Here is a 23,891-nt window from a genome sequence, read left to right as displayed (position 1 = left end):
TTCATTAAATTAGAATAATACGTGAACTGAGGACACCCAAACAAAAACTCACCTCAGCTGACGCCCCATATGGGAAAGGGGAAGGAGTGAAAGTGAGCTGTAGGTGAGTGCAGTCCTTAAATAATGTGTGACAGGTGAGTACAATTAAGGGCAAGCACCAGACCCAATCAAGTGTGAGGAAAAGAAACAAGGTGAATTTGGTGAAGTGTGCTGAAAGGTTTTTTCATATAATGTAAAACAAGCTGAATATTTGTACAGTTTTATGTATAAAATACTTAAACAATAAATAGTGGGTTTGTCTTTCTTGAGACCTCCATCTCTAACATGAAACTGAATGAATCACCTAAATTATAGTGGATAGTAGATGTTATACCAGTAACATGGCTAACCGGAGTAGCCTGGGATGGACTCGGATTGATCTTTCAGTGACCTGTGAAATGAAAGATTTATACATGTGTCTCTTAGGCAGTATCATGAGAAGTCATAGCATACATTTTCACTTCTATGCAGATGACGCCCAACTTTGCCCTCCAGTAACACTGTGAGAAATCTCATAGTCATTTTTGACCAGGATATGTCCTTCAATACACATATTAAAGAAATATGTAGGACTGATATCTCCTCTTCGTGCAAAAGAGTCTCAGAGTGACACTAAAAAACTAGTTCATGCATTTATGATTTCTAGGCTGGACTACTGTAATATGTTATTATCAGGATGCCCTAAAAACTCCCTGAAAAGCTTTCAGTTGGTCCAAAATGCTGCAGCAAGAGTACTGACAGGGACTAGAAAGAGAGAGCATATTTATCCTATATTGGCTTCTCTTCATTGGCTTCCAGTTAAATACAAAGTAAAATTGAAAATCCTGCTCCTCACATACAAGTTCTTGAATCATCAGGTGCCATCTTATCTTAATGACCTTGTAGTACTGTATCACCCCATTAGGACACTTCGCTCTCAGACTGCTGGTTTGCTTGTGGGTCCTAGAACAGACACATCTCTACTTTTAAGGCTAGGCTTAAAACTTTACTTTTTGACAAAGCTTATAGTTGGGGGTGCATCAGGTGACCCCAAACCTCCCTTATGCTGCAATGGGCTTAGACTGCTAGGGACTTCCCATGATGCACTGAGTGTTTCTCTTATCACCCATTTTCACTCACTATGTGTTTATACACCTTTTATTATGAGTTATTATGAAACTATGGCTCTCTTCCACAGCATGTCTTTGTCCTGTGTTCCTCCCCTCACCCCCAATCAGTCTCACCTGATTCTGCTGGAGGTTTCTTCCCACTTTCGCCTAAGTGCTTGGTCACAATGGGTTGTCTGATTGATGGGGTTTTCTGTTTTCTCTGTGTTACTGTTGGGTCCTCACAATATTAAGCGCCTTGAGGCGACTGTTGTTGTGAGATGACGCAAAATAGAATTGAATTCCTTTACAATAACTGCGCAAATAAATGTTTAGAAATAGTTCATTTATTTATTTCTTTATCTACTCGCTTATGGGACCCGTGTATTTTAAAGCCAGCCTGCAAACCAAGCTTTCCTTGGGATGACGACGACGATGATGATGGTCGCAGTGTCTTTCCACGACTGCGGCAACAGGTGGCGGTGGATGACACAGAGGTGCAGGACATCAACAGCAGTAAAGCAGAGAAACATTTACAATCTTCTCATTTCCGTGTTAATTTCAAAATAAAGCCGCTCCGTTGTCTTATACTTGCAAATATTTACTAAATATTCTCGATACATATAAAATCTCGCTATGGAGTTAAATAAAAGCTAAATGGCGAAAAAATAATGCACAAGATTGTATAAAACGGCTAAAATCCTACTGCAGACGTGTTTTTAAAAAATGTGTGCCTGTATTTTTGAAGACAGGGCCTTTCCCCTGGTCCCCGTGTTAGTAATTCCCACTGACTTGACCCGTTTTTCGAGGCCACCTGCTCCGGACGGCTGCACACTGCGGCTTCTTCTCTGCCGTTTATCCGGAGGGAGAACCGGCCTGGAGGTAGGAGATCTGTCCTTACGATATAACAAAAAACAGGCTGAAGTGGAAGCTGCACAGTGTTTTTGTAACGATCCGCTGCTCGCTTGAGCTCTGAACAGGTCCTCAGGTCCCGTTCTTTGTTTTATGGAGCGTTCATCACCAGAATGCGTTAAATAAATGTACAATTTTAATATTTTCATCCTGGTTTACGAACGCGCTTAGTGTGTTTTAGTCATTTAGCACTTTTTATGATGAAATAGAGTCTAAATCTTTAATTCGGCCACGATACAACACACGAAGGAAAGTGTTAAGTGAATCAAAAAAGTGAGATTTGAGTCGGATTAAAAGTTTGCAAGATTTAGCACCATAATCCCAGGTTGGTTGTCTTTAGTTTCGTGATGACTGGTGGATATTTTGTCATGTCATGTTTTTATGATTTCCAGGAAGTGGACCCATGACAATCTGCCATGAAATGCCAGTGATGCTGAAATCAGGAAACAATTGTTTCTTTTTTTAAATACTTGAATCAGTTTCATCTGTCTTCACTTTATTTCAGTCAATACACAAGCACACTGTAAGTAAATCTGTCTTAAAGGGGGCAAACAAAACTGGTGAGACTTTGTTTGTTCTCCTGTAGTGATAATGACCCACTTGAGTATCATATGTGAAGAAGCCTGCAGGTGATGGACAAAACCGACCAGTGAGCTGTGTAACTTTAGCTTTCTGGGAGCTGAGCCCAGAGGAGTTGGAAGGTTTCTCAGTGTTATCCTATTTTAAAAAACAAAACAAAAAGACAGTAAATAATGAGCTCAGGTTTAGCTTGCACACATTGTATGCTACAATACACCCTAAAAGTGATGCTTTAGTAGCTATTGGACAATTTCAATGCAAACTTGAGACCCTTTTGGCCTCTGTTTTACACCTGTTTTACTTTATTTGCCTCTTTACTGATGTTTTAGCTGTAATTCGAATTTGTCTGGTTGTCTTAGTCGATTTTTTTTTTATTTCTGTGTGCATTGGAGCAGGATGGAGGCTGTGGCAGCGTGTGTATGAGCCATGGCGTCTACATTGTCGCAGTGGTTTCGTAGCCTTCGTGTGAAGTTGCTGCAACGTTATGAGCACCAGCCTTTTGTGTCATGTTTGGCTGGTTTGTACGGCTGCCAGTGGAAACACTACAAGAGGAGTCAGCCTGAGGGCTGCTGCTGCAACAAGGTCAGGAAGCAGCAACACAAGAGCCACTTCTGCTCCAGCTAAAGTCATCTGTTTATTATCATTGGAATTAATGAATCATACTGTGGTTAAGTTTACAGGAGTTTCAGTGTTTTTGGTTTTTTTTATTTTAAGTTGTAGCGGTCTCACCAAAATTAAAGTCCAGGGAAACTGAATGTTTTGGAATTTATTTTTTAAAGATTCAATATAAGAAATCAGCACAGAACTCTAGGCCCTATACGTAAGCCGTCTCTGTGGCCCCCTTTCCTTTCTCGAGTCATACAGTGCTCTGAAAAAGCATGTAACCCCTTCCTGTTCTCTTATTTTTTGTTTTGCATGTTTGCACCCTTACGTGTTTCAGATCATCAAATTTTAATATTAGACAAAGATAACCGGAGTAAATAGAAAATTCAGGTTTAGGGAAAAAAGCTCTCTTAATCCACAAAGGCTCAAATATATACATACACTCACATATTTGAATAAGTGGTCCTGAAGGTTCAACAGTGTCCTTTAACTTCATGAGGCCAAGCCCTATTAACTTCTAATTGGTGATCATGATTGACTACAGTTGGTAGTTGTGAGCATAAAAAGGATTTGTTTGACAGCACTCAATGGATTGATGAATACTCAAAATAATAGGGAGCTGCAAGAAAATATGAGATCTGGAAGAAGATCCTAACTGTGATCTTCAAATGTGAGTAAACTGGTTAGGATGTTCAGGAACCACCAGGGCTCATCCCTGTCATGGGCTTTTGAACCTGAGAATACTGTAGCAAGTGTCAAGCATGGTGGTGGTAGCATCATGCTTGGGGACTGTGCAGTGGTTGGAATATTGAACCTCCAAATTCTTCACTTTCACTTCAAATCAACAACCAACAGGACATTGATCCCAAACGCACAACAAAACTATTTTTGGAAGGGATAAAGCCGGATGGAACAGCCTTCCCAGAGACCCGACCTCAACCCTTTTGAAATTTTGTGGACTATGTCTAAAAGCCAGGTCTGTGCAACAAATTCAAATGAACTCAAAAGAGTTGTCAAATATTTACCCAAAATGATGCCAGAAACTTGTTGATGGATATCAAAAGGATCTAGTCGAGGTACAACTTGCTAATGGACATTTAACCAAATATTAGTAGGAGTCTGTGTATGTTTGAGCTGGTATATATACTTTTGACTCTGTGGATTAGAGGAACACGCTCAAAAATTGAAACCTGTGCACCCAATTCTTTTTCTAAAGCCATCTAAAGTTGAGATGCTGTGTTTGGAAAGAGAGAGGAGTAAAAGCACTCAAAATATGCTGAAAAAAATGCTGAATAATTAAATTTAGAGACACATGTGTTACACATTATGTGGTCAGCAACATGAATTTTATCGTTAAACCAAACAGCAAACAGGAAAAAAACACTAATAAATCGTTGTGGGAGAATATAAGTTGGAGGAAGATAAAACAAATCAATAAAAGGAAATAAGGTAAGGGTGACGTGTCAGTATGTTGATTCTTTGTTTTGTTTTCTGCAGTTATTGACTTCAGTATTTGCATTTCTACAACTGTAAAAGTCACCAAATGAGAAATAATTTTCAGACATTACAGTTAAACAACTTTATTTCGCTTTTTTTATTGTGCCGATGCTGAACAGAGCTGTCGGTTGGAGCTCCTCTGTCTCTGTAAGACTCAGAGGAAGTCTTAAACTGCCACAGAAACAGAGCAGTAAACAGTGCGGGGGGCTGGATTTAACTCGGGGAATTGATTGATTGATTGAATCTTTATTTTGAACATGTTAAAAAAGTACAACAACATAGAATTAAAAGAGACAAATAAACAAAGCAAAACAAAAAGAAAACGAGCAACCACAACTACAAATAACTTTCATGTTCAAAAAGGAGCAGGAAGAAGCATGAGCTTATTTAATCCCACCCCTTTTTCACTATCTAGTAATCTATGGACTACAGAAATACCTCCTTGCAATTACATTATATGTCATGTGTATTTTTTTTTAAATTATTATTATTATTTATTTATTTTTATATATATATATATATATATATACATATATGTTTCTATCTATCCATACATACGTATATACACATACGCACATATACACATTTTCAATAACCCCATTAACACCTCAAAGGATACACAACCTACAAATATATATATACCCATACCAACATACCCGTGCACCCGCACACACATGAAAATATTAGACAAGAACAAATGACAAAAACAAATTTCTCTCATTGTTTTGTCTCCTCTGTCATCAGTTGGAGGGTGCCAGCTTTGCTGTGCTTGTGGCGGCTTTCTGCTTGACGCTGCTGTTCCTCTACTTCTGGGGACAAGCCAAGAATGACTACAACGACTTTGACTGGTGGGTGGAGCGACTCCTGCACTTATAGTAGTGTCGTAGGTAAACATAGAGCTGTTCACATTAATCTGCTGCAGGAATCATTGGTGCTAAATTTACGTTCATATGTCTTTGTTGACTGAACATGTAACAAACGTTTTTCTGCCTTCATGTCTGTTGTGCTTCCTGTCATTTGACTGAAGGTTTAACTTCGGGAACCTGGGCTTCTGGTTCCCGTGGTCTGTGGTGCTGCTGGCTGTCGCTGTGGTCTTCTTCACCTACGTCACAGTGCTTGTGGTGAGACACAAATGCTGCATTGGCTTTTCATCTCTCATCTCGATTTGTTCTTGTCCTTTTAGCTGACTGGATAATTTATCCAAGTGGTGTCAACATTTTACTGTTGCTTTTTTTGTCTTATTTTGTAGTGTTTTTGGAAGGTTTTTTAGAAAAAAAGTCTTAATTTAACTTCTCTTTTATATTTTATTGATACAACAGCATAAAAATAGGAACCTCAATCGCTTTTAGTAATTTCCTTTCAAACACAAATTTGAAGCAACTGATTGATTGTTTAAAACCCGAAAAATAAAAGCAAACACTTAAATATTGTATATATTTAATCCACCATCACTGAAATTATCTTGTAACTTGTAACTGCAATTGTTTGCTCCAGCAGCCGCCCAGATTTGAAACATTCACATTCTGTTCACTTCCTCATCCTCAGGCCCTGCACCGACTATACAGGGAGAGAGAATAATTAGCACTCTGGGTGTACCACTCACCCCAGCTGATGCCATGCCCTTAACCATCCTACCCTATCTCTCTCCCACAAATCATACCCTCCCCCCACCATAAGTAGATTCATGGGAAATCGATTGATCTGCAGCCCCGCAGCAGTTTTATGCTGCTGTTTTCACTCATTTCTGGGCTACTTTGACATTTTGACATCTTTGCTTTGCTGCAGAGTTATGCAAGAGATCAATTTATTATTGCTCTCATAAATATGCAGGAAAAGCTGGGAGGCTGTTAGTCATTAAGAGTGGAAACATGGGAACCAGTAAGCCTGCCTTTGTTCGTAGTACAAAAATACACCTATCAACATTTCTGCACACTTCTGAGGTCACTAATCGCTGCTGTTTGGGATTTGCATATTTTCCCTGTACTTTGAATTCTCCAGATAGACCAGCTTCCTCCTGCAGTCCAAAGGCACACTCATTATTAAATCAGTCATAAATCGGCCACAGGCCAGTGAAACTAGTATTCAGTCTTTCCGTGAGGTAGTCTAGTTACCTCAACTTGCCTTTCTGTTTTAACACTTTCTTCTTCTTCATCTGCAGATGAAATGCATGTTAGTTTCAAAATTTAAGTGGGTATTTGTACATTTAAAAGAAACAAGATTCACTGTTTGTGTGTTTACTTTAAATCGACGAGCTCATGAGAACCTGGCCAGATCATAAGTGTGAAAGCAGTTTTACAAAGGCAATGACAGGTCAGGATTTTATATAAACTCTGCTCTGGCTGCTTTAAACTTTGCCAAGCACCGCCCTTATGCATTCATGTGACCTTCCAGTGTGCAAGAGTAACAGTTAATGATAAAAAATAGTGCAGAACCAGAACACAAAGAGCACAAAACAGGCTTGTCTGAGCACAAAAGTCAGTTTTATTATGGGAATTTTAAAGCCAGTACAGAAATGCAAGCCCTTTGGTGAATGCATTTATTAACTATATCTCACATAGACCTTGAACTTGAACTATTCCTCAGACTAGCTCAGACTTTGCCCAGAAAGTCTCATCATCTCTTTCCAAGTTTATTTTGTCTGTGCTTTTCTGTCTCTGCAGCTGCTGGCTGTGTGCTTGCTGTCAGAGGGCCAGAAGCTTTATTTACACTGGAGCCACAAGGTAACTCAGTGATGTCTCTCATAGTTTTTATGGAATGTCGGGTCAGTGCAGTGTCACTGGAACTGGTCAGCAGCTTTTTCATAGATTTTTGTTTGCAGACTTCAAATACAATTCTGAGCTCAGACATGAATGTCTGCACAGTAATTATGGTGGATAATTACTGTGCTCAGTCTTAAAGGGACCTTTCTTTATTTTCTCTGTTAATTTTACTAAAGTGGTCATGAGCAATAGTTCTTCAGGCTTTCTGAAGGTCTTTCAAAATTCTTCTTTGAACACTGGCTGACCTGGCATTTTCACAGGAATTTTATTTATTTTTGTTAAGCCACTTAACATGGACCTATGAATCATTCAAGCACAGTAAAATCACCTAACATATGGGGATGATCTAGTATCTACACATAAAAGAACCGATTTTAAATTATATCTCCTGGCACTTTGTTACTAGCAGCCTGTGGCAAAAGCATATTATTTGTGTCCCCATTACTTTACCTGGATCTATGAAAAATTTCAAAGATAAAATAGTTTCAGTGTCTGAAAGTCATTTCCTTAAGAAGTAGGAAAAAGAGAGAGAGAAATCTGGACCTTTGGTTGATTCATCGACTGCTCATTGAAGTCTCATCAGAAAAAGTCTCAGTGGAAAGATGGCCGTAACGAAGCCATTCTTAAGGAAGGTTAAAAAGGCTGAGATATGCCACATTACACAAGAGCTGGACTGAAAATTAGTGGCAACAGGTCTGATTGAGATACATTTTTGCTTCAAATCGTCAATAAGTACAGAGGAGGTCAAGATAGAGAGACAACAGCGAGTGTCTTCAGCTATGTTTAAAACACAGTGGATGCTCGGTCATGGTTTAGGCTGCATTTGACCACAGTGGTGTTTGGGACCTTTTCAAAGCCAATGAAAAACGCCATCAGATTCTAATCCACCATGAAAAACCATGTGAAAAAACACACTGCTAGTGCAGTAAAAACATACTTGGATAGAAAAACACACAGTGGAAAACTATACGTCATGGATTGGTTTTCCCAGAGGCCTCAATATTATTGAAGCAGTGTGGGATCATTTTGACAGATAACAAAGGCAGCCGACATCCAAGGAAGAGCTTTGAATGTCCTTTGAGAAGCCTGTCGAACTGTTCCTGTAGACTGCTTAAAGAAATTGTACCAATTTTGACTTTAAAGCTTGTTAGAATTGCACAAACTCTGTTGTTATATATACATATATACTGTGGTTCCATGTTTGCTGTTCTCCTTATATTCACCCAGACATCATCCTTAAAATTGACCTGCTAATTCTTTTCTCTGAGCTTATTACGATGTTTTATTCACTGGATGCTAAAGAAAAAAATTCTAGTCAGTGTCGCCAAATGAAGACGTTTTTCTATCCATATGAAACATTTTTCATGTTTCTACACGTTGACACTGTTTTTTGCAGATCGGGATCCTGGTGAGCCTGACGGTCTCCGTCATCGCCATGGCCGTCTTGTCCAACCTGTGGAGTAAAGAATGGAGGACACTGCTGCTGTCCTTCCAGGTGACGCTCTTCTTCTCCTCTTTAACTTAACTTTTTCTGTGTGTCTATGATTTCCACTTCTCGTGTTAGATGTTACTAGATTTTTTTTCCCTCTTGTCCTGACCAGGTAACAGCACCTTTCTTACATGTGGGCGGACTCTTACTGATGACATCACTGGCTTGGCCTGTTGCTTTGCATTTCTTTCGCATGAAAAGCACGGGTGAGTCTCAGACGTGCTTTTAAAATGTTTGTTTTATTCTGATATATGAAAAGATGATAAACATAAAAACTCATATTTAAAGTAAATTGAAAAATAAGTTTTCAAGAAACACAAGAAAAGCACAATATGGGCAAATTACACTCAGCAGACACTTTGTTAGGTACACCTGATCAACTAACCAATTACATTAGAGCAACTCAGTGCATTTAGGCATGTAAAGGTGCTTAAACTGAGCATCAGAAAGGGGATTTAAGTGACTGAGTATTTCAGGAACGGATGGTCTTACTGGGATTTTCCAACTCATCCAAACGACTTCACAACACTTTACTTTCTTCTCACCAATACATCCACGAACTGTGTGTTTGTGTTTTAGTACGGCGAGGCCTGATCATGGCCGTGTACCTGACCGTCCTGTTGTCCCTCTACTTGGTTCCCCTCGGGTTGTATTCTCCTTGTATCAAAGAGAAGGGGACCCTGGGCCCTGCACCGGCTCTCATTGGCCACAGAGGAGCCCCTATGGTGAGCAAAAACACAGTACACAGTCCTGTACACTGAAGTGAGAGAGCAGCAGTATTTCAATTGTCCTAGTGTCACATATGACAAAGTAAAACAGAATTTTTCTTTCTTTGTAACAGAAATAAGCAGATTTTGATTTTCTTTTCATAAACAAACAGTTGCTGTTCATGAGAGTAAATGATTTTTTACATGCTGTTGTAAAACCTTTTGGTCTGTAAAAGAGTTTTAAGCCTGAATGTGACACAACATAAATGAGTGTAATGTGAAATATGTTCTTGGGGAACCGCTCAGGCCCTGAACTGACACAAAAACAAAGGGAAGCTCACATCCTTCCTGTGTGTTTTGTTCAGGGCTGAGAGAAAGTCCCCGCATGCACTGCTGCTGCAAGTTGCTGTTCTCTGTTGATCTCATTCTGCAGCTCGCTCCAGAAAACACCCTGATGTCCTTTGAGAAGGCGGTGGAGGCTGGGTGTGACGGTCTGGAGACGGATGTCACCATCAGGTCAGCGAGGAGCTCTCTGCGAAAGCATGTGTGTTCAATTATGGTACAATGGCCCTGAGAGCCCGGTGCAATGCAGCCTAAACAGTATTTAGAAAACATGCTGCAAAGTGACAAAGCAGTCACATGTCAGCAGCTTACTTTTTCCACATAATCACTGCACAGTCTCAGTTATTGTAAAACACTTTCAAAACTATTGAGCCGAGCACCCTGGGCTTTATTATGCAAACGGCGTCTTATTGACTTTGTTCTGTGTGATTTTTGTTCTGTATTTATTGCTCATTTAGTGACCGTTATGTAAAGTGTATATTTTGAATAACTTGTTCAGCACTTCGGTCAGCTGGGGTTATTTAAAATGTCCTATAGAAACAAACGTGGCTTTAAAACTGCAACTAAATACGCAGATGCTGCAGAATCAACAGTGGGCGTGGCCACCGACTGTCTCGATTGATCATGTGACCAAACATTTGTGGATGTCTTGCCATCTTGTTTCACTTCCTGTTAATTGTGGTGTTTTTTCTGCTGATGACTGATCTGATTTCAGATTAACGTTATAAGATGTGAAATTCTAATTGCAACAGTTGCAAAAATGAACCACAGTCTTCTTTATCTAATAACATTTATGATTCCTGCAGCGTTGGCTCGATTACTTTTGGTTCTTTTTGTGGCGGACACTTTTCTACCACATGGTATTTAATTATGTGTAAAATACAGTCAGATCCAGTGACATTTTTTTGTAGTTTTGCTTCTCTAAACCAGCTCAGATTTAAAACTATTCAAGACTGTTTAATGCTTAGATCCATTTTGAAATGCAGTCCTCCATTTTTAGAGGCTTGACAGGAATTGGACAGTTGACAGATACACAGTATCATGGGTGAGGGCTGTTCTCGTCCTTTTAGGGAGATAAAAGATCTGAAGTAGATTCCAAATCCGGTATATTTTCACTGGTACGTTCAATATGAGATCCAAAGAGATACTGCCAACGGTTGCTCCTGACTGAGCCTGGTTTTGCCGGAGGTTTCTTCCTGTTAAAAGGGAGTTTTTCCTTCCCACTGTCGCCAAAGTGCTTGCTCATAGGGGGTCATATGATTGTTGGGGTTTTCTATGTATTATTAGTCTTTACCTTAAAATATAAAGAACCTTTAGGCAACTTTTTTAATTGATTTGGACGTCACTCATTAATAAACTACTGTTATAAGTGTTATCCATTACATTTACAAAAAATATTGTTTATTAAATTCGAGTATAAAGAATAAGAATCAAAGTATCCAATAAATCCAAGGATAATCGACTTTTTGAGGAATTCATTGGCATTTTAAATTCCCCAAGTTTGTGTAATAGTGAATGTAAAGTATTGATAAAAGAATTTGAGCATTTGAGCCAGTAGCTCTCTACATACATGCTCACTGGAGACCAAGCACTTAGCCAGGTCTCAGTTAACCCTATTAAACTTTAAATACAATAACCTTTCAGGCGAGCTGACTTTTCTGTTTCTGAAAAGCTCCCTGCCCCATTTAGAGTCTCATACTGTTGTCCTGTCCTTGTAGTTTTGATGGAGTGCCTTTTCTGATGCATGACTACACTCTGCAGCGGACGACCAACATCCATGAAGTTTTCCCAAACCGGACCAATACTCCAGCTGCCAGGTTTACCTGGAACGAGCTGGAGAGCCTGAACGCCGGGGACTGGTTCCTGTCTGTGAGTCTGCCATTTAATGACCTTTCCCATGATAGTCATAGCTATTCTCTGATGTTTGAAAAATGTAACCAAAGAAAAAAAGCTCTAAAAAATAAAAAATAAGGAAGAATTGTTGATTTTATTCCCTGCATGTTTGAGGGGTCAGCTAATAACCTCTCTGATATTCTTTTACCTGCTGTTTGCCATAGATGGGCTCAGAGCACAGCTGCTAATCTTTTCTATTTAAATAAGCCATTTGAAGTGTTTTGAGCATGTCTACCTGACACACTGGGGCAAACTCGGGACATGTTGGAGAGATTGCATCACTTGGTTGGCCTGGAAATGCGTCCCAGAAGAGGGTTAGAGCAGGAGGAGGTAGCTGGGGAGAGAGAACCCTGACCCAGACTAGAATAAGTGGCAGAAAATGGATGTATGGATGTAACGAAATGCTAAAACAAAAGATAGTTTGTTTACTATATTCGAGGTTTAAGAGTGTTACCATAACTACAGGAGGGAGTTGAGCATGTTTGGACACAAATGAATTGATAGTCAGCCAAAAATGGGAAAAAAAACTCAGCTGGCCAATGAAAAGCATATCACATGTCATATGAAATCACTGTATTGATTGGTTATTGATGGTCACCCCCTGCAGCACAACCCATTTGGCACGGCTGGCTCTCTGAACGCAGACGACCGACAGCGAGCTGGAAACCAGTCGGTCTGTAGTCTGCAGGCCTTCCTCCAGCTGGCAGCTCAGACGGGCAAACTCGTGATCTTCGACCTCTATCGGCCACCCAGAGATCACCCTTTCAGAGACACCTGGATCCAGCGCACGCTCGAGGTCATCCAGAATGAATCATCCATCCATTCCTCACAGGCGAGGCTTATTTTATTTCTCTATCACCAGACTCCACTGTGAAATGTTGTAATTTAGCATTTTGCCGTTTGAAAAGAGTAAAGAGTGCAGTTACTGTGAGCGGGTAGTAGGTAACACTGCTTGCATGCCATATCTAGGTGCTTTGGCTGCCATCAAATCTCAGAGCTCTGGTCCAGGAACTCGATCCTGAGCTCCAGCAGACTTCAGGCAGTCGGCTCCCTCTAGAGGAGCTCCAGAGTAACCACATCGTCAAACTCAACCTGGACTATACTTCCATGTCTGCTGAGCTCATCAGGTAACACAAGTGTGTGTGTCTGTACTGTCCTCCTCCTTGTGTTTAGTAATATTCATGACTTTCTCCTCTCCCGTGTGTAGGGAGTACACTGCAGTAAACATCACCACAAACTTGTATGTGATCAGCCAGCCGTGGCTCTACTCTCTAGCCTGGTGTGCTGGAGTGCATTCAGTCACCACTAACGCCCCCCAGCTGCTCAGCACCATCAGTTCCCCTTTGTTTATCATGGTGAGTTCAAGCAATGCGCTTCATATCTGACATCGACCTGTTCCCTCTCTTTCTTACCGTAGAAGCTTTTATTTTGAAACACCTGACCTAGTGATGATACCATATAGTTAGCAGTGGGGAGTAAGGGTATCGATTTTGAGGTAGTTTGGATAAGGTGCGGTTGTAGTATCATGTAGTGGGGTTTTACCTTTTATGGTCCAAGCTGCTGAAGCAACCTACCAAATCATATCAGTCATCCAGCATAATCAGGGATTAAACCAAACTCATAGCAACTCCTATTTAACCTTCAGTAGTCCCGTTTCTGGCTTTAATGATTATTTTACCCTATTCCTGCTTGTTTAATCGATTGCAATTTTTAGGTTCTAATAATTGTTCATGCATGCATGTTTTAAAGTGTCCTGCGGTTGAGTGTTTTATGTTTTTTATCTGTAAAAACACAACGTACACCGTGTATATCGTGAGCTTGTACTACATAAATAAAGTTTTGCTTGCTTTTGTTGTAACATTTGTTTCTTATATCTGTTTTAATACATCATTTAGTCATCTAAAGCACTAAAACACATCTGTAGCATGCTAAATTATGTTATAATACACATTGTTACATATCATTGGGCAATTCTTTTTTATCAGAGAGGTGTTGAAATCTTTTCAAGTGTGTTCTCGGCTTTGATTAACTCTTGATATTTCTTTTTATAGTACTACAGCCGGCAGGCCTCCTGGTCGAATAAGTGCTTGGTTACGTTAACTTGCAGCACCATCTTGTGGTAGAAATTAGTGCTACAAGCTTGATCAGGGAAGCTTTTAAACCATATTTAATCACAGGAATTTACAGTAATTATCAAGATGATAAAATGAACTGTGGTTTTATCTGTTACCTTTTTATTATTGTTTCATGTGTGAAAGATATTAATATTCACCTGTTCACTTCCGTGCGGTCTCTTCTGATCTGCTTCTCAGAGTCCCGATGAGTATAAACTGATGTGGATTCTTACTGATCTGATGTCCTTTGTGCTGATCCTCCTTATCTTCTTCTTCCACAGGTGGAAAACACACACACACACGCACACACACCTACCTCGCATCCAATACACCCAACCTGTATTCTGCTGTAATCGCAATGTTTCGCTCTCTATCAAGATGAAAATGTGTTTTCAGATGGAGAGAGAGAGAACTGGCTTTCTGCACGGGCAGCAGGATCAAGTTGGAAGGTGGCACTTACAGCAAATTTAAAAAGGGTAACTTACCATTAACAAAACAAAAAACCCAAAAAACTAGAAGAAAACTGGAGTCTAGATATGTGACGCACACAGACATTTTCATCTGTAGGCTAAATTAAAATCACCCCATTGAGAGTAAACAATGATTTTTTTTTTCTGTACTTATATAAAGAATCTGGTGTTTAAAACCCCTAATTACATCAAATAAATAATCAACTAAATGGAAATATAACCATCAGATTGGTTAAATTTCTCAATAAAAAATGAATTTGTCATGGTCGGGGCGACCGTGGCTCAGGGGGTTGGGAAGCGTATCTGTAACCGGAAGGTCGCCGATTTGATCCCCGGGCTCTCTGTCCTGGTCGTTGTGTCCTTGGGCAAGACACTTTACCCTACCCTTCCCGGTAGGGTACACCTAGGCCGGAGGGGCCGATGGCGCGATATGGCAGCGTTGCTTCTGTCAGCCTGCCCCAGGGCAGCTGTGGCTACATCCGTAGCTTGCCTCCACCAGAGTATGAATGCGAGAGTGAATGAATAGTGGCATTGTAAAGCGCTTTGGGTGCCTTGAAAAGCGCTATATAAATCCAATCCATCATCACTATGCACTTTGTATTTATACATGTAGAAAATATAGTATATATTGGAAAATTGCCATTATAAGGTTGTTTACAGACTTAAACTGAATTATTTTCTTACAGTATAGGTTTTCACAAAGATTTAATTATGAGATGAGGTATTAGACGTACACTGTAATCAGTGCAAAACAAACAGGTCTAACATCTTATTTGCAATGCAAATGCAATGATTATAAATCAACAATTGTTTTTCACAGTTGCAAAACATTTTTGGGGAGTCCTGTGTTAATACAATGTGATGGAATTAGTGTGATTTGTGATTATTTCTCATCTACCTCCTGTAGTTTAAGAAGCTGGTTTGATATTTCACACTGAGGACTGAATTAGAGGACTGAAAATGTTAACAAGCAAAAAACAAAAAAGAAAAAAACACAAACAAGTGTGTGTCTAATGTTTCCAACTTGTGAAAAAAATTAGGATTTAAATTTTTGTCATGCGGGTGTTTGAACTGTTGGTCAGAAAAGATCCCACCTTTGGCTCAGAAAGTCTAAATGAGATTTTGTAGATTAAATTATAGAAAAATACTTTTACATTTTTGTTTAATTCTGACTATATCTTCTCTCTCAGAGCTGAGTGATATCTGGTCGGTCTCCAGTGGGAACTCAGCAGCGGAAAAGATGCCCAGCCTGGCGGCTGTAACAGAGCACTAATGTCTGCTGAGCCTTCGAAGCCCAATCACACACTGCCAACCTCAAAAAACTTCTGTGTCTTAATGAATTAAAGTGGCTGAAACAATGCTTCACTCTTTATTTATCTGGTTTAGCGTTTTAAATCATTTTACGTTAGACTTAAAATGATTAGCAACAGCTAGCAGCTTAGTTTAGCTTAGCATAATGACTGGAAACACAAGGGAACAGCTAGCCTGGCTCTGGCTAAAGCTAACAAAATTCCAGTGTCTTATTAGATGGCACTTGTTAAACCTTTCCCACAGGGGCCGTTTTAGTCAACCTGATTTTATATTCCTCTATTTATATTAATGAGAAACTCTTTATATTGAGCTGTATTAAACAGCTAGTAATGTAAGCCAAAAGCTCAGACTCCAGAGCGGTTAGCTCAACATGCTAACTTGCTAACTTTTTTTCAGTGGCAGAAAAAAATCATCGATACTAATTTGGTTATCTTGGACAAGCTAAGCCCACCTGCTGTTCAAACCTTCTGTTTGTCTTAGGGAGCCAGTCGGAAGACAGCTGGCTTAAATGGGATGAAGGTAAAACGAAATGTTTTAACAGAGTAACTACAACAACTAAACTGTGGAGCTGAAAATGAGACAAATAGGACCACATTATAAAAACTTGGACTTAAGTAATTTACAGGTAATGAGCATTAGCAGAGTAGAATATACATTTTTAAGAAGCGCTAAAATATTATGGAGAAATTTTTCTTTCAGAAGTGTCACAGGTGTATGGTATGATTTTGAGTGCTTATAATTGCCTGTTACATTTCACAACCATTTTAACACATTTGATTATTTAACATGTGTATGTTAGAACCTGAATAAATACTGATAATGTACGCACACATTTTTAAGTTAAACATCACAAATAAGAGCATTTTTGCGTTCAAATAGCTTTCTATAAAAATTATTAAATTCTCGCATTCGTACCTTAATACCTGCTCAATCTTTGAGTATCTCTATTTGTATTTGAAAGAGATTACTTTTAATTAAAATGTTGTAACTTATACATGATTGTAAGGGTATAGCTTACAAGTAAATATCAGAATGAAAGTTCATTTACAGCCGGTACTTGGATGGCTTTGATCATGCAGGGAAAATTCTCTGGCATCTAAAATCTCATGTTGCAATTTTTTTTTTTTTTTAAAGAAACCAACCACAAAGGACTCTTTGGAAAATGTTATTTATTATTTCTACAACATAAGATATGTGGTCATATGGATGAAACAATTTCTGCTTCATAAACATCATCCAGAACAAACATAACTCTGTCATGATTTACAAATTAATACTAAATTCATATATTTAAAAAAAAGAAGAGACAAATACGAATCATTCACTAGCTACAGTACACATGGAGACACTGAAAAAAAATCCCTACTGGATACAAAGAATGCTTGAACTTTGTGGCACACACATGGGATGCTAACAATGAAGTAAAAGCAACATTACTCGTATTTCCTCCACATCAGTGCTAAGTTCAAGTCCAGATAGTGTTCACAGGTTTGGAGATTGTTCCTGATGTGGTTGAGGTTGACTGTGAAAATTGGCAAAGTGTAACAAATCGATCAAATCAAAGAAGAAGAAAAAAGGAAGACATCTAAAACGTAAAATGTTTTTTAAAATGTCATAACGTTGATTTAATAACTTTGGGACAACTGTAAGCATAAATAAGAACACTACCTACAAGTTAAATAAACAAAAAGAACCAGAGGACTAATGTTACGGGGAGATGTTGCTTCAGACAGCCATAGTTAAAAGTCAGGGATGAATGAAGCATCACAGAATCTCTTGGGATTATAAAGATTTGGGTACAATAACGGCACAAATTAATCCATTAATTCAAAAATAATGCAACATCATTTTGACTTGACCCACAGTCAGTCCGGTGGGGTTCCAAAGGTTTAAGTAGAGTCATCATTGATATTTATTAGTCCTTTATTTATCTAAAAAAAATCTCATTGAGATTAAAAATCTCATTTCTAAGAGAGACCTGGCAAGTCTTAAGTCTACAAACTTGTGAGTTGTGTAAATATCAGATTTCTAATGTTATTAGTCTGCCTAAAAACATACTTTTGTGATGAGGTTAGAGGCATTTTCTTTTGAGCCAACACAGACGCTCTGAGGCTGTGGGTGCTACCTGTAAAAAATAAACAAAAATATGAATCTTTTTAAAAATTTTGAATATGCAGATAAAAAAAGTAGCTCCAGAGAAAATTCTGCTCAGAAAAGGTTTGGAAACGCCCCTAACGTCATCAGAAAAATATTGTCAAGACCAAACTAGAGGTGCAGAGGTAAAATTTGGCAGTTTTTCTGTGAGAAATATTATTATTGAAGGGTCTGTACCTTACAATATAAAGCGATTTGAGGTGAGAGTTGTTTATCTAAATGAACTGAAGTGAATTTAGGAAGTGTATTACGATCCTTGAATTTTTCAATAGAAAACAAGATGGTGAGACTGGGAAATATTCTTATATTGGATCATTTTTTAAATGTCTGTGAAGGTTCTCAGTCATCCAGGTCATCGTAGTTTGAGGAGCTTGGAAAGAAAAGCATCTGGAGAAACTTAAAGAAGTCCAGATGCTTTTCTTTCCAAGCTCCTTAGATCAGTTTCTAAAGAATGACTCTAAATTCTCTGACTCTAAAAATGCCTTTAGGATTCTAGTTGAACTTTTATCCCATTTTATATTCTTAATGAACTATAATCAAGAATATGATCTATAAAGTAGAAGCAATTCAAGGATCTGCAAAATAAAAACTGTTGATTTGACACAAGACGTGTGCGCGCATAAACCTCATGCATACCTCTCTGTGTAAATATCACCAGGTCCAACATAGCAAGATTTCTTTGAGACTTTATGGAAAAGTGACCAGGATGCTTCTTCAGATTTGAAACCGGCATGTTAAGATGGAGATTAATAGGACAGAAAATGATCTAACTTCTATTTCTTTTCTAACAGAAACACTAAAAATGACTGGCCCCAAATTTTAAATGTAGTGTTTTAAGGATCGGTTCATCGATGATGCCAAACAAGACATTTAACTGTGCTCGCCTAACACGGTCAAACGAGAACAGTTGCATTCATCACTTTCAGCCTATGTAGGACCAAGTTCCTACTTAGTGACACTTTATAAATACAGGCCCAGCTGTTTCAGTGCAGATGTTAAAAGTATAAAAATCTTTTTGCACACTTCAGTCAAGACATGTGAAAAGTGGTTTCACTGAAAGTTGAACGTGTCACACTTTACAGCACAGAAAATAAACGTCACTGCTAATCACTGCAATTACACAAAGTCCAGCTTCAGGAAAAAGTCATTTAAAGGCAGCGGGTGAGTTTTAAGACAGGACCGATGTTATAGTGTGAAAACATTAGAGCGTCACAGTCAGCCATTAGCGTGTTTTTTACATTCTGCCGTGTGGGTGTTTGTGTCCAGCTTCGATCAAATGGGATCAATGACTTTCCAGCCTTCTGCTCACTTGCTGTTGCCCCGGGACGTTCGCTGTTTGGTCATCGTCGTCAGCATCTGGCTGATGTAAGAGGTCAGGAGGTCGTCCATTTTGTAGCCCTGATGGATGAGAATACATTAATGATTGCTTTGTGGGATGTGCGGCTCTTTTCACTGTATAAGGATCTATTATTATTCACACAAGATCACTGATTTGATTTCCTCATAAGTTTTCCTGTGACGTTAGAACTGTTACTTCATCCCTTTTTCTCTGAGCTGTAATCAAGTTTGAAGTTAAAAAGAGAGCACAGGTAACCATGCAAAATCGTTTCAGACACCACACTTAAAAAAAACTTGATTACACGTGAAATAAATGAGCGATTCAAATGTGAACGCAAAGATTTTGCTTCCTGCAGAGCGTAATCTTGTTGGTGGAACACGTGATAAATGAGAGCGTCTACAGAAAAGACAGACAATTAAATCTGCCGGCACGCTGCTTTCACTGCTCAGGCTGTGCATAATCACATTAAAAGCAGCTTTGTTTGGAAAGCTAAATGCTCACACTCTTTGTTTCATGTTACAAAAACTAAGAGCTCACCAGAGACGTTTCACACAGCAGCTTGCTGCCTCGCACCAGGTTTCCAATGGTGATGTGAAAGTACGTGTTGCCGCTGCTCCAGTTGGAGATCTTGGTGAAAGAGTGAGTGATGAGGATGTCCTACGGGAAATTTTGATAAGCCGGATAAGAGAATAATCCAGTGCTCAAACTCATTCAAATTAGCTGAGCATAAACTTCACATACAAACAAATATTTCCAGGTTTAAATCAAAAACTAATTGCGAAAAAAAAAAGTGCTTTGAGTGCTCAGATATTTAATTCAAAGGAACAGTTGCCTCAACGTGCTTTATATTGTAAGGTAAATACAATACAATAACACAGAGAGAAACTACAGTAATAGAAAAAGGCACCAACAATCAGAAAAGCCCCTATGAGCAAGGACTTGGCAACAGTGGGAAGGAAAACCTCTGTTTTAACAGGAAGAAACCTCTGGAGGAAAACAGGCTCAGGGAGGTGCATCTATCTGCTGTGACCAGTTGGGAGTGAGGGGAGGGAACAGAGTAGCAAAGCGCTCTATCAATACAGATCGATTTAAATATCAAAGATAAACGTGTTCCACCTTAGACTTGGGATCAATCAGACTGACTCCATGTTTGTTGATTGCTATCAGGAGGGTTTCTGGGTAATTAGGATCCGTTGTTTGCTGCAGAAAAAGCAAAACAGAAAAACCAAAAATGCAAAGTTTGTCACAGTGTTGTGCTGCTTTTTTAAAAGTGAAAGTAGATCAAATAGAGCAGGAAACAGTGAATGCAGAAGTTCCAAGCTTTCATAAACTAAAGAGTCTCTAGAGTCTTTACCTTGACTTCGAAGAAGGCCGAACCAAACGTGGGCCACTTGTAAATGATTTTGAGGAAGGAGAGTTTGGCTTCTTCCCGAGTCTTCCCTGAGTGCTTGTTGAACAGCGACACGATGGACTGAGACACACAACAACAGGAAGATGAAACACTCATTCACTCTTTTTGCACACAGACTTGTAAGTGACTATAAAAGTAGCAAGCAGCTGTGGGATATGTTTTGGATTTTAATGTTTTCGAACTCCTAGAGAGCTCTGAAAACAGTAAAGCCTCTTTTTGGGGTTTGGGATGACGTCAGAGAGACAAGCTGACGTGCTGCTACAGATTTAAATCTCTGCATATCGCCTGGTGATTGTCTCGACTTCTTTTCAATCAGTACAATCAGCACACAACTTTTACTTTGTTTCAGTTTTATAGATCATTTTAACTCATTTGAAACTTAAGTACCTACGACTGATTAAGGAACGTGTATTTAGCAGCATGGCTCAGGCCAAGACTCCTTTTTCAGGCCTCTAAAACTAAAATTTTTCTGAATCCGGTGCTTCAAAGGATCCTGTAAACACATGAGGTCGGCTCTTTTGCAATAAAAGCTCCTGCATAAAACATCTGAGTCACCTAGAAGTTTTAATGTGCGATTAAAAGTTTTTGTCTCACTAGATTTCCACGACAAGTTCAATCTAACTTTAGTGTTTTTTACTTGTTGATTAAAACTTTAACTGCCTAGCATAGGAGCCAAAAAGCACCAATCACCAGACCTTATTTCTGGATTTTTGAACGAAAGCTTGAAAACATCTTAAATATGTAATTAGAGAAAGAACTGTGATCACTGAGGAAAGGTTATGAATGAATGAACACCCGAGGATTAAATCCAAATCTGATGTTTTGAATTCTGCTTCTGTGGCAACAAACTGAAGAGGAAATTATTTTTGAACATAGTCATCATTAGCCTGAGGCCATTCCTGCATCCAGACATTCAGTTTTTTACCATTTTTAAATCTGCGCGTGCTCACCCGCTTCCAGTCGTCTGGGGACAAATGTCTGATCTGGTCCTGGGGGACGAGCTCCTTCAGGATCTTGGAAATATTGTGGAAGTGGGATTTATCCTCCTCAAACTTCACCCTGTAGATCAGCGCTGCCAGCTGGTGCACCTCCTCCTTTGAGCACTTGTGGTAGCCACGCAGATACTTCGGCAGCTCCTGCAGAGAAAGACAACAGCTGGTAAGAAACTGATACCACACACAGATTTTCTTTTTTGAAGCTTTGCACAGCTGGAGGGAAGATAGAGACAGAGCATGATTCAGAGTTTAGTCTACACCATCCATTCTACATCAGGCAAGTTTAAAATGTTTTATCTCAACATTTAATCAAGTAAGAGTAACCAGATACACTGATACTGCAGAGGGACTAACCTGGTAGTAGTGGAAGATGGAATCAGCCATGGAGTCCTTTCCAGGAAGTGTATTAGTCCACAGCTTCTTCATGAAGAACACCTGGTAGGTCAGAGAAGGCACTACACCTGCACACAGCACAGAGGTGAAAAGACAAACTGGTAAAGAAAGAAGAATCAGCGAGAAGATCAAAGATAATCTGAGCTTCAATCTGAATCTGATCTGATGGGCTTTACCATCTTTTACATGTCTGGCTTTCTTGATCCAGTCAGTCAGGTGCCTCACAAAGTCAAAGAAGAAGTCGCCGTCCGGCACGCTGATGACCTGGAAGTAAGTGAAGGTTTTAATTGTGTAAAGAAGATCCATGTTGAATGGCTTCAATGGTAGGCATGATCCCTTCTTCCTCAAAAATAAAGCTAATATTCAAAGTAAAAAGTTACGACTACATGTAAACTAATCACACGTACAGGCAAAGTCTGTACAGATGAAAGTAAAGCAAAAAAAAATAAGTTAAATAAAAATAATTACAAGCAAACTGAGCAGCAAAGGACAACCTATGAATCCCCCCCAAAAAACAAAAACAAACAAAACCAGCTAGAGAAAAGCAAAATGACCTCAGACTGAAAACATCCTCAGAATGATTTCCAGAAACAAATCTACACCACTTAAGATGAAAAATTATCATGCAAACAAAAAACAAAATATAAACACAAAAGGAACCAGGAAGTCACGAACTGACAAGAAATCAATTAACTGATTACAGAGAGGTGGTAGAAGAACTTAAAAATCCAGAACCACTAAATAAATAAATAACATGACTACAAACACACAAAAAGAATGATTAACAAATGCAAAATAACCACACAAATCAAACATCTGCAACGAGACCCAAAACAACCAAGAAAAGACTCACAATTACCACAAAACAGGAAGAGGGTCAAACCAGTGAAAATAGGATGCGACATAAAAACGAACTGACTCCAAATTAATGAAAAATGACCAAAAATGTTACTTTTAATGAGTCTGAAACAACAAATTCTTGGTAGAGAACCAAAGGTCTACCAGAAATATGACAGCAGAGAGAGCAACAACTACAAACAGCACAACAAGAAAAGAAAAGTCATCAGCATAGAAACAGAAAATTATGGCTTTTTTGTCTAATCTGTCTATTTGCTGCCCCTGAGCTGAGCTTGTAGTGAATACGTTTGTACGATCGGGCTGCGGATGGAGGCGTCACCTTGTCAGTGATCTTGACGAAGAGACTGAAGCCCTCGGAGGATTTGAGCATCAGACGTCCGGAGATGTTGTGGCAGAAGTCTTTGGCTTTCGTGCTCGACTCCACCTCAAACACCTGTGAACACAAACATAAACTAAAGTCAAGCTATAAGCAGAATATTTAGTAAATGTGCAGAAAAATGTGAATGATGCAAGTTCCCTGTTTGTTTAAAGAGGTGGCACGTCTCAAATTACAGTTTTTTTCCCTTAGTGTACAAAATGCACAGGTGTAAAATACCACATAACAATGTACTTTTTAAATGTTAGTCGTAACTGACCTCGTCTGAATCGTCAGGGAAGTAAACTTTGTGGAAGATTTGAGTCGTCTTGTGCTGGATGGCCTCCACCTCCACCAGGTGAGGAGGGTACTTCCTTGATCCGTTTCTAGCACAAAGGGCAGTGAGGATGAATAATGAATAAAATATAATAAAAACAATTACTAGGGGTAAAAATTGTAATTTAAAGCAATCATTTAATCACACACTGGGGTAATATGCACTATAGTTTCTGTAACTGAGCTGTATGAACTAGCTGGAAACTAGAGGCTGCTTGCAGGTGCTTCTCAACTGAGTGGTGTGAGACTT

The 23,891-nt window shown here is 39.1% G+C and overlaps 2 protein-coding genes across 8 annotated transcripts in view; one reads left to right on the top strand and one right to left on the bottom strand.

The window, feature by feature from the left end:
- Positions 1-1,880: 1,880 nt before the first annotated feature.
- Positions 1,881-23,878, top strand: gdpd4b (glycerophosphodiester phosphodiesterase domain containing 4b). Of its 3 annotated transcripts, none has more exons than XM_085174139.1 (16): positions 1,881-2,006; positions 2,429-3,197; positions 5,460-5,563; positions 5,743-5,836; positions 7,376-7,435; positions 8,871-8,969; positions 9,076-9,169; positions 9,543-9,688; positions 10,104-10,186; positions 11,731-11,881; positions 12,513-12,737; positions 12,875-13,032; positions 13,113-13,260; positions 14,218-14,300; positions 14,416-14,495; positions 15,680-23,878. In XM_085174139.1, the coding sequence occupies exons 2-16, from the start codon at positions 3,042-3,044 to the stop codon at positions 15,760-15,762; spliced, it is 1,764 nt and encodes a 587-aa protein (XP_085030265.1). In that variant the 5' UTR covers positions 1,881-2,006; positions 2,429-3,041; the 3' UTR covers positions 15,763-23,878. The 3 variants fall into 3 exon arrangements, with proteins under 3 accessions (XP_085030265.1, XP_085030266.1, XP_085030267.1); XM_085174140.1 differs by having other exon boundaries at positions 1,936-2,006; positions 3,011-3,197; XM_085174141.1 differs by lacking the exons at positions 1,881-2,006; positions 14,218-14,300; positions 14,416-14,495; positions 15,680-23,878 and adding an exon at positions 13,957-14,204 and having other exon boundaries at positions 2,210-3,197.
- Positions 17,401-23,891, bottom strand: part of myo7ab (myosin VIIAb) — a 59,988-nt gene continuing 53,497 nt past the window's right edge. For all 5 annotated transcript variants that reach the window (XM_085174121.1, XM_085174123.1, XM_085174122.1 and 2 more), the window contains 9 exons: positions 23,586-23,691; positions 23,270-23,383; positions 22,269-22,356; positions 22,054-22,160; positions 21,655-21,840; positions 20,648-20,764; positions 20,410-20,493; positions 19,831-19,950; positions 17,401-19,352 (listed from right to left, as the gene is read on the bottom strand). In XM_085174121.1, coding sequence (XP_085030247.1) covers positions 19,260-19,352; positions 19,831-19,950; positions 20,410-20,493; positions 20,648-20,764; positions 21,655-21,840; positions 22,054-22,160; positions 22,269-22,356; positions 23,270-23,383; positions 23,586-23,691 — 1,015 coding nt within the window. In that variant the 3' untranslated portion in view covers positions 17,401-19,259. The remainder of the gene's footprint in view (positions 19,353-19,830; positions 19,951-20,409; positions 20,494-20,647; positions 20,765-21,654; positions 21,841-22,053; positions 22,161-22,268; positions 22,357-23,269; positions 23,384-23,585; positions 23,692-23,891) is intronic.

The sequence above is a fragment of the Neolamprologus multifasciatus genome, chromosome 10 (genome assembly GCF_963576455.1).
Source record: "Neolamprologus multifasciatus chromosome 10, fNeoMul1.2, whole genome shotgun sequence".
In the NCBI taxonomy this organism is placed as follows: Eukaryota; Metazoa; Chordata; class Actinopteri; order Cichliformes; family Cichlidae; genus Neolamprologus; species Neolamprologus multifasciatus.
The sequence above is the reverse complement of the archived record's forward strand: the minus strand, read 5'-3'. Positions and strand labels throughout refer to the sequence as shown.

Bases quoted from the DNA above. Each gene is read 5' to 3' on its own strand.
- gdpd4b (XM_085174139.1), top strand. From the start codon at position 3,042: ATGGCGTCTACATTGTCGCAGTGGTTTCGTAGCCTTCGTGTGAAGTTG. The intron at 5,564-5,742 runs GTGGGTGGAGCG...ATTTGACTGAAG, and splicing joins GACTACAACGACTTTGACTG to GTTTAACTTCGGGAACCTGG. The intron at 8,970-9,075 runs GTGACGCTCTTC...TGTCCTGACCAG, and splicing joins CACTGCTGCTGTCCTTCCAG to GTAACAGCACCTTTCTTACA.